This window comes from Neurospora crassa, linkage group I (genome assembly GCF_000182925.2).
Source record: "Neurospora crassa OR74A linkage group I, whole genome shotgun sequence".
Lineage (NCBI taxonomy): Eukaryota > Fungi > Ascomycota > Sordariomycetes > Sordariales > Sordariaceae > Neurospora > Neurospora crassa.
This window is the reverse complement of record NC_026501.1, coordinates 7,101,144-7,111,126: the sequence shown is the minus strand read 5'-3', so window position 1 is coordinate 7,111,126 and position 9,983 is coordinate 7,101,144. Positions and strand designations below refer to the sequence as shown.

Sequence of the window (9,983 nt, the reverse complement as noted above, 5' to 3'; positions counted from 1 at the left end):
ACTCGAGATGTTGATGTGCGATGTCGATATTCGTGGTGCATGTCAGATCGAGCTAGGAAGATGTGTTCGGTGTTTGCTGGCACAACTCGGCCCACAATGCTTTCCAAAATCGCACCGTATCTCCCCTGATGCCCGGCACTCGCCAGTTATCGATAAATTGCGTCTTCTTTGCCTGTCTCTCACCTATCGTAATTGCTCGTGCTGAGGATTGCTGAACATTGGGGTAAAATACAATGTCTGCGGACAAGGAAGAGAACAGGGAATTCAACCCTCCTGTTAGCCCAAACCAGGCCAAGGCCAAGGTAAGAACAACAACTGATCGTTTCTCTCCACTTGTCTAGGTACATACAGCAAAGCTTGAATCTATTCGTGGTGAGCAATAAAGAATCAGATGCTGTTGACACCGCAAAAAAAAGTGTCGAGGAGCCCTCTGCAAGGTAAGTATCAAGCTAACGAGCTTTCCCGCAGAAGATTCAAGAAGCGTAAGAACATTCAGGATTCGTCCCGAATGCTCCGCGTAGTACATACATAGTGTACATAGTATGGAAATTGGTGGCAATGTTACCTATGATCGGCGGTAAGGAGAAACTGATGTTGATGTGAGACAGTGGTGGAAAAACGTACGAATTTTGGTGCGTAAGGAGCAAAGCCTCTGTTACATATAGCCCCACGTGTCGGCGTTGTCGCGATAAAGCTTCCCGACCGATCGGTCTGATCGATGGTAAGATACCTTAAAGTCCATTGGCGGTTCCCCTTGTGAATACATAGGGCAACGCGTCGGTAGAAGGCCATGGAAGGATCTGAAAACAAGGCCATGGACTCCGGTCACTTGTGGCTGATAGGTTGGTGCTGCGCCGAGTCTGACAAACAAATCTTTAACGTCTTGTCCTGTCGATGGGGTTAATGATGATGATAATCTAGCCTGTGATTATACTCATGCAGGGGGGGGATGGACATGGAGCAGGATTTTCTCCGCGGTGCCCCTGTCCCCGTTTGTAACTTACAGTAGACCACCATCAAGCGGAAGAAAGTCCGAGAACGCCCCGCGAAAGCGTCGCCAATACAAGTTGTTTTCCTCGGGCGGGCAAAGTTCACTCAGATGTCCCCTCACACGATTCATGTCCACACAGCGAGCTGGACTCTGTCACGGAAGCAGTTAGGGTGAGCTGTGATGAGGCGCTATGAAGTTCCTATGATTGGCATTTGGCGCATAAAATTGTACCGGCTCTCACACGTAGGTGTTTGGACATGGATGGGATAAAACTCGGCAAGATCTTGAGATGGCAGCCCAATTTGCATGCGGGGGTGATTTGGGTACTAATCGGAGATGATCACGCAAACGTCGAAATACAGTGTAGTATGGGCTAGCGCCAGGTATCATGCCTACCGTCACTTTGACCTTCCAAGGGCACCGACTGACCTTGCAGTTGTGGCCGATGGCAGACATGAATAAGGCCAAACCATGCGTGAACAGACCAGCCTTCTGCTGGAGTACCATCCGAAGTAGAAAGTTTAAGGTTATAAGCTCCATAAATCGTGACCACGAGGATCGGTAATCCGTGAACGCTTTGTTTATCCGTTCAACGGGAGCCGACAGGACCACCGGCATTGACTATTTTCGGAGACCGTCCCCGGAATATGCATATGAAGCTGTGTTCGTGTCGTGTAACAGAACGTCCACCGCCAGACTGACTTTCTTCTCGTAAAATTCAGAAGAGAGACAACCGACTGAGTCGTTGACTAGTCAAGTGCTTTGCGCATGAAGACAGAGCTTGCCCGAAATATGAAAGCAGGCTGTAATGGTGTAATGGCGTAAATATGTAGTGTTATAGAAGGCAAAAAAAAAAAAAAAAAAAAAAAAAGGAAGCTTACCATGAATAGTCAAGACGGTGTACTGCGTACTGCGTAGAGTACGGGGTCTGGGTTCCATAGCATCTGACCGGGTATGTCGGCTCGCCCGTTACCAGTGTGATCTGCAGATGATACAGTGCTAGTGTCATTCTTTCTTAATTGGCCAGGTGCTGTTCTGCCTTGCCTAGTAGCAAACCTATTAACACGGACTGAACTCCGTGGAAAGAAGCAGTAGTCAGGTCTGTTGATATTGGGATAGTCACACCATACCTCTTCAGCATTGATTTCGACGACGGTTGAACATGGAAGAAGAAGAAATAGGAAAATCTAGCTATCTATAGCGCTTGCTTTTTTTCAGTCTGCTTACATCCATTAGTATAGGTCGTGCATAATGATGCTAGGTTGGCAACGGTGACGACTTGGGCAAGTAGACCAGACGATCCTTCCTGGTGCTGGTGGCACGTCAACCATTTGTAGCTTCTTGGCCCTTTTCATGAATTTCGAATGCCCAAGGGATGCGCCTGGGAGTCAATCATGCCAGTAGTTGTGCAAAGATGATAGATGTTCGAAATATTGCATTGGCAGGGAGGCATGGGAGGGCGAGCGAGGGCATGGGATGATTATCCGTTGGTTGAGTCCCCATTCCCACCAGTAGGATTACGCTTCTAGCGAACTCTGAAACAAATGTCGAGGAGCATAGCGTATAGATCAATGCTAGTTTGATTGTTAGCTCGAGACTTGCGACGTCCTCAGACGAGGGAAAAGACAAGGATTCCGGAGCTTCCATTGACCCAAACCACTCCAAAGCCAGGCGATTGTGTCCCGCCACAGGCAACCAAAACTTAACACCATATACAGCGAACAATGGCCAACTGGATGCTATTCGCGCCAGTAGTCTCGCCTAGCCGGCCTGAAAGTGGCTCATAAGCCCTGCAAGTACCGCGCTAGCAATCAAACCAGGGGTGCATTGTATGTATAGGACCAGACAACATGCTATAATAAGCCTTCGGGTGGTGCCCTTGAGAAGGTTTGACCCCTGAAAAGACGATCTCAACTCCTGACTTTCACACACGAGGCTCGGGCCGTGAAGCAGGGCTTTTGTAGGCCGAGAACTAGAAGGCGAAGAGGAATCGAAATCTGGTCTTGTCTCGATGTTTGTTTTCAGGGGACTCTGCCGCTGAAGAAAGGGGGAAGTCTCCGTGCCTCGGTGTCTGTGCCTTTTGTCGAGTCGACAAATCAACAGTCGGACAAGGTGTCAAGAATGGGCGAAGGGCCACACAGTGGGCAGGTCAGCAAAGAGAAACAGGGTCCCCGCCGATCATGACATAATAATCAGGCGTGAAGACGGGAAAGAAAATCCCAGTGGGGTGGGACCAATACAGAGGTTGAACCAGTGAGGTTCATGAGTCGGTGTCGGCAGCCACCCCATTTGACTTTTTCCCCGAGAGATTTTGGAGGGGTTCTGGCGCTGAGTTACACAGTACGTATCTGCGTTTCGACTTGCATTTTGGCTGCCAGATCTCTCGAATGCTGCAATTTCGACTGAGGTTGGAGCAACCCAAGAGCAAGCAATTCGTGAGGTATGGACCGGTAGCATGCCTTATCTTTATGTCTTTGTATTGCCTGGCTCATATGGCTCTTTTGTCGTTCCTTGTAGTTCGTTGCTTCGAAGCAAGCAGGCTCATTCCGGTGTATCGACTCGGGGTCTGTTGGCGGTCGGACGTGATCGGACGTGGGAAGATAAGGAAGAGCCTGAAGCTGTCAGTCGAGCCATTGAGAAAACAGAAGACATGGACAAGCCGGCGGTGGAAGAAAGGGCGCTGACTTTAATGTTCCCGAGCCTTATCGCGTGGTTTGGGGTTCGGGCTCACGGGAAGATGGCCTGGTGGAAGTTGCCAAACTAACCGCCTTCAGAGTAGTTCAAGGGAGTTTTATCTCCATTGGCAGCACTTTGCGCAAACAACAAGGGCAGGTGGCCTGCAGAATCTGCGCTTTGCTGATATCTTGATTATTTTGTTTGATTGGGTGTAACACCGTGCCATGTCGTTATGTGATGCACTACTACTACCCGTAAGTTTAGGGTGGACAGTTCTCCGGGAAGCCCGTAGCGAAAAACAAGAGACATGTACCTACTTGCTACCTGGAAGAGGCTGCTGCAGCCCAGAGCACCGAGGGCTTGTTGTACCTGTGTATATAATCGCGGACCGGGCCTGAGAGAAAAACGCAGTGCAAGAGTGACAGCGAGATAGGAAAGAACAAGGGACGGGCGGGGTCGAGGGAGAGGCCCGGATGATGGTTGGACGGACGGATATCAAACAGTGCAGCCATTTCATCATTGTGTGACACGAGAAGGGGACAAAGCGGAACGTACAGTAAAAAGATGCCCTGTAAATACATACGAACACCAACCTGAAGTACCAGACCCAGCAAATCCAAACCTCAACACGTAGGTAGGCACAAATTAGCCCCTTACCTAAGCGTAAACGGGCACCTGGGACCCGGGCAATCTGGTGCCCGGATTTCGCAGTTCTGTGATTCAGTGCAGGACTACTAATGGAATGCAAAAACCTATCAAGTGCAAAGACTATGACACTTTGCCACATAGTAATGCCCAAAATCTTTGCAATTATCTACAGGGCATATTATCTGTACACATCAAGTTCGTTGAAAGACTCCGACTGCCGCTGTTCGTTGCGACCCGTTCACCCAGTCACAGCACCAGGCCACCGTTGTGTTGTGAGTGCCCGTTAAGTAGGTACTTCGTTAGTGAGTCTGACGCTGAGAAAATCCGTCGATTGCGGAGAAAGAACGAGCCAATCAGATTGACACACTGTGGCGTCACCGATGCCGATCGGCAATCTGAGAAGCAGTGACGACCCAGTGCTCGTGTCAGTCGGAGGTCCCATTATTGGGAAGCCTAACCAGAAAGATGAGTGAACGACGACGACGCGACTTGCCGCTTGTGCCAATTTGTTTCGGTTTCAACTTCTCCATCATTCGTTCTTTTCACTATCCCAGTTAGTTTCCCCACCACGGGGCCGCCTGAGGTTTTCGAGCATGCAACCGAGATGTACACTAGTACCAGACCAGCTCGAGAGACCCACACGTCCCTCCCTCATGGAGCCGAGATGTGGCTGCCGCCGCCGCTACTACTACTACCACCTGTTTGATACCTCGTGTACATAGTACTGTGTACTGTACGCAATGACCATCACCTTTGCCTCTGTACCTGACTCCTGCGAGTGCCTCATCAACGCCGTTGCCGTAAGGGCATAATGAACATGTCATGGGATGATGCGAAATGCCAAATCGATCAGCTCGATCCGACGATATCCTTGCATTGCCACTGCAAAGAGAGTCTTTGGTTGCGCCCTCCCCCATCAGCTCGATCGATACTTATCTGCTTGGACATGCGCCGCCAGGTCCCAAACTGGTTGACAATGCATTCTGGAAGGTCTCCATGGAAGGAGTGACACTCCCTCACCAGACTATCGTAACTCCCCTTTTCGGAAAGCACCTCGCTCAACACTCCGGGCTCAGGGATTGGTGAAAGCGGGCCCTGCAACCAGGTGGAGACGGACGCTCAAAAGGGAAGGGGCGTGGAAGTCGGCCCAGAGGGGAAATGAGAAACAAATTTTGCAAAGTCGAAAGAGAAGGAAGGTCCTTGTGGTCCCGTCCAAGCCACGGCATCGTTGCGCCCAGGGGCCCGGGCTCCCCTCTTCCCAGGGCTCCCACGTTTACGTTCCACGTCCCTCCTCTTCCTTCACTTCGAACTTGGGAGGGGACAGCCCGGTGCCCACCGGGACAGCAAGCAGCCTCTGCCCGCTGGCTGGCTGGCACACGTTCCCTTGGCGACCACCACAATCACAAAACCCAAAATATCTGCACCCAAATCTCAGCCTCCCCACTGATGCGGTTCCCATAATTGATTGCTGCCTCTTCACCACCATTGATTCATTCTCTTCTGTGGAACGGTGCAGAAGAGATATACCCTTTTTGTTTTTCCATTTGTCAAAGTAGCAGTATACGAGTCGCCGCCTGTCGTCCTGCTCTGCAGTGTCGGCGAGACCCCCAACTCGCTCGCTCGCGTACACGTAAAACACGCCGCATCTCCCCGTCTTTCACTGCCTCGGTTCAGCGCCCCAGGTTTTCCAAAAGAAATAGACGACGCCGCACAGTGGGAGCACAGGCGCCCGGAATTAAAAACGCAAAGGAAAGGCAAAAAGGAAAAAGGTATGTTGGCGTACACTACACTTACCTATCTGCGTTGTGGTGCACCAGTGTCGCGGTGTGAGAGGGCTTGCGGTCGTCGCTGCCAATCCTTTTATTTTATTTTTTTGCTTGCCGTCGGGCTTGGCCCAGGGGGGCGCATCGTCAACCACAAAACTGCCCTTCGATCTCTGAAATGCTGTGGTTTTTCCATCACTCCCTCCGGTCTCCGATCGACGAGCGGCTTGCCCCAGCGAGCTGCCACAACACAGCTTCTCCAGTCGCTCTTGTGACCACACCGAACAGCAGCCCTCTGCAGCCAGTCAAAAAGCTCTCCCAAAGTTGGCAAGGCACAGCTCGCTGATCGCGGCAGAAAAACAGGTCCAAGGCCGTCTCCTGACCAGCCCCCGTCGACCACCCAGCAAGGGGTCCACTCGCCGCCTCCATTCCTCCTTTTGCTCCGTCTTTTCGCTGTCCACCTCACACTCTCCAGACCCTCTGGCCTTTAGGTCTGCATTTCGTCCCAGTCTGCGAATTTGAACCTGTTCAGTTCTTGTTCTGCCACCAAACCCACCAATTCCAGGGTTATCCCATCGACCCATCCCAGCATCCTGCCAGCATAATTTCGGACAACCGCAGAGAAGGGCAAAGAAGGTCAAAACCAAGCACCACGCGAGCCTCAGTCCAGGGTCCCAGCTCAGAAACACAAGAGCCTTCACATCACCGCGTAGCAGTCGGTGCTCGCTATCTCAAGGGTTGGTACACCACCTTCAAGTCTTTCAACCTGTCATATTATCCCGCACACCCATCAACCTACCCACCAGCTGGCACTCTCTTTGCCTGCCCATACCATATTTCGTCTTCCATTGCGCGAACGTAGCACTGCACTGCACTGCACCGCGACCCTCTCAGGCCCGGCGCTCACACTACGCCTTCTCTAGCTTCCTCGTCTACACCTCTCCGCAAACGTCTTGGCCAAAACAAACGACTAGGGTCTTTTTCATCACTACACCACTTCCCCCCCGACTTTTGCCTATTACCTATACCAAAAAAAAAAGTAGAGGGTAGGGTACGTTTCGATATCCTGACGTCGTCGGTTCTGCTTCGGCCCAGCCCGTCCTCTGCAAAAGGCAACCCTCGACCACTTAGCCCACGGGCCCACGACCCACGCTTTAGCTTCCTCGCTGCTGCCCCGTGCAGCCTTTTCCAGTTTCCCCCCTCCCCCTTTTTTTGGGTGCCTACGATCGCTTGCTCGCTCGGAAAAAAAAAAGCGCCTTTACCCCTTGAACACTCTATCTTTGCGACACCATTCGCATCCACAACAGTCCAGTTTGGTTTGGACACACGGGACGACACGTTGGTGGCAAAAAAAAAAAAGAAAAAGAAAAATAGATACCGCCTTACCAAGAGGACGGACGCAAGAGGGAATCGCTCCACAGGCGGACACTTTCGTCCCATCCATACCGACACACCTCTCCTGTGACCCTTTCCGGTCGCAGCGATATCACGACTACATCAGGACTACTGCCCGCCGTGGACTCGTAATTGACAATGATGGAGGACAATCACATGGGCAAGGTATCCGGCATGGAGTGGTCAGATTCATCATCCGGGGCGTCCGACGATCAGCAACATGACCAGCAAGAGCAGCCAGTCATCCATGCTCCAGTCCCGGTACGACCACGATTGCCGAGCCGAAAGAGCAGTGGGACCATGATTGTACCGCGCGACTCTATTGAGGTTGGCCCCGTCGAGATGACGCTTGGGCCCGACGACGTGAGGGCCATGAGTCCGAGGAGAACGAGCCAGGACCTCGAAATGCTGAGCAAGGAAGCAAGAGAAGAGTTGCAAAGGTGAGTTCTCCCTGCCAATGACCGCTGCCGATGACGGCGCTCGCACAGTCATGGATGGTAGGTATGCTAACTGTGAATGACAGGCACGCCAAGGCGCTTCAGGACTCGCTGTTGGCCCTCTTCCACCGGATCGAGGCTGTCAAAGAGGAACACAACAAGCTCGACAACAATAACAAGTTCCTGCAAAAGTACATTGGTGATCTTATGAGCACTAGCAAGATCACAGCGCCCAGCAGCCGACCCAAGAAATGAAAGACGTCGAGCATCTTTACCTACGTTTGTTTAGCTGGGATGACGAACAATGTTCGACACGAAGCACATGGCTTCATCAAAAAGAACGGACCTAATTCAGGCTATGATGCCTTACGACATGATCCGACTCGAATTTGCCAGCAGGGGGGCTATATGGAAAAGCGGCGAGCGTTTATACCGACTTGGTGGATCTCAACAACGCGGAATCTTTTGGCCATTTTCTCGGAGTGTATCTTCAGAGAGAGACGGTTCCGTTGTGCCTGCATAAGCACTCGATTCAAGACGGCACGCGTCGGTTCTTTCCCGACTCGGATTTCTTTTCTCCGACGACGCAAACGGCTCAGGGTCCGGATGGCGTCTGCACGGCTTTGACCGTGGAGCATTCGGATCCCACGCATTATCCGTTGTTTCAACCATTGGCGTCTACCATGGGTTTTGGGTTCTTTTCAACTTCTCTTTCTTTGTTGTTTTGCGAGTCGCCTTTGCCTCACATGGGTTAAGAGTTTGATACCATTTATACGCGACTCGCTCTGGGGTGGCATGGAAAATATTATTGGGGAATTATGCACTATACATTGGCCAAGGCAACGACCACTTGGCCGACGAGCTTGGTTACTGGACATGGACTTGGGGAAGCATTACACTATGGCGTTGTCCGGAGTCTCGTCTGTCTATTTTGGGCCAAGTTGGCTTGTTATCATTACGAAGTGGAAGAGGAAGAGAGGGGGGTTGTGTAACTAGGAAACTTCCGTTTGTTCAAGAATACCGACACAATCAAACTCGAAGCCAGTGTCCATGCAAGGTCAATTATCGGAACTCGAAAGGAAGGGTTCAGCTTCTTACCTGGATGAGAAGCCTTAATTATGTCATGAGGCGCAGGTCTTCGGGTGTTCGATAACACACGGTCGTAGCGCCATGGCAAGATTTCTTTGCAATGATAAGCTTGCGCCGCTCGACGTTGATTTCAAAATGAAAAGACTAAATTAATTAAAAGAGGAATCATGGTGACGAGAAGCCAGCCGTTGGCATAGATAGACGGTTTGGGTTGTCACGGACCAGGCATTGTGCCACGACATGGACAAGATTTTTGTGTTTTTCAGGGTCCTGTTTATCTTCCAGTTCTTGGTCAGGCCGGACACGGACATGGACACAATTGCGCAACTTGACCCTGATCTTCGCGGTTGCACTGTGCTTGCGAAGCTTTTGTCGCACGCTCACCCACTTTCAACGAGTTGCCGGCCAAGCGGTTCGGTTTGTTCAAATTTGGAAAGCCGAGCGACAGAAGGGAGGACCCGCAAAACGGGCGCAACCCAACTGTCGTGAGCTTCCAGTGAGGACTCCTCATCTGATCCATCCGATTTCACGCGGGATTCCAGGGGCCCAATTCAACTCCCACCGAACCCTTGTTTGCTGTTTTTGTTCTTTCTCCGCCTTCCGCCTTCCGCCCTCCGCTCGTCGCTTGTCGCGCATTGCCGGCCGGATGGCCTTCGTGCCCCTTTGTTTTCGTTGTTTGTTATCGTTGTTTTGTTTTGTTTTGTTTTGTTCTGTTTTGTTTTGTTTTGTTGGTCGGCAAGATCGTAATGCCTACAGGATCCATGGAAAAAAGAAGTGCACAGGGATGATGGTGATGATTTTAGAGCTCTCCCCGCCTCCGGCCTTTTCCCGATTCGTGTTCTTCGTCACTGTCGGATGGAGGGGAAGCTCACAAATAGGCATTAAAAATTTGTTCACATTTTGCACATGTGGAAACTCGTCCAAAAATGACCTTGACGATCCGACGGGCGGTGTTCGGCGTCTTTTGCAGCATGGCTGCACAGG

The 9,983-nt window shown here is 51.3% G+C and overlaps 2 protein-coding genes and 1 non-coding gene across 3 annotated transcripts; all 3 read left to right on the top strand.

The window, feature by feature from the left end:
* Positions 1–233: 233 nt before the first annotated feature.
* NCU00804 (hypothetical protein) lies at positions 234–1,009 on the top strand (the record flags this gene model as incomplete). Its single annotated transcript, XM_958711.2, has 3 exons — positions 234–302; positions 352–437; positions 943–1,009. The coding sequence occupies 3 exons, from the start codon at positions 234–236 to the stop codon at positions 1,007–1,009; spliced, it is 222 nt and encodes a 73-aa protein (XP_963804.2).
* Positions 1,010–5,588: 4,579 nt separating this feature from the next.
* NCU00805 (bZIP transcription factor) lies at positions 5,589–9,212 on the top strand. The gene is made up of 4 exons (XM_958712.2): positions 5,589–6,084; positions 6,442–6,815; positions 7,002–7,913; positions 7,997–9,212. Exons 3-4 carry the CDS (start codon positions 7,612–7,614, stop codon positions 8,163–8,165), a joined length of 471 nt encoding a protein of 156 aa, XP_963805.2. The 5' UTR covers positions 5,589–6,084; positions 6,442–6,815; positions 7,002–7,611; the 3' UTR covers positions 8,166–9,212.
* Positions 5,793–7,561, top strand: NCU14032. Its single transcript, XR_897782.1, has 3 exons — positions 5,793–6,084; positions 6,442–6,815; positions 7,002–7,561. It is a non-coding gene; the product is annotated as a ncrg82 (non-coding RNA).
* Positions 9,213–9,983: the final 771 nt, after the last annotated feature.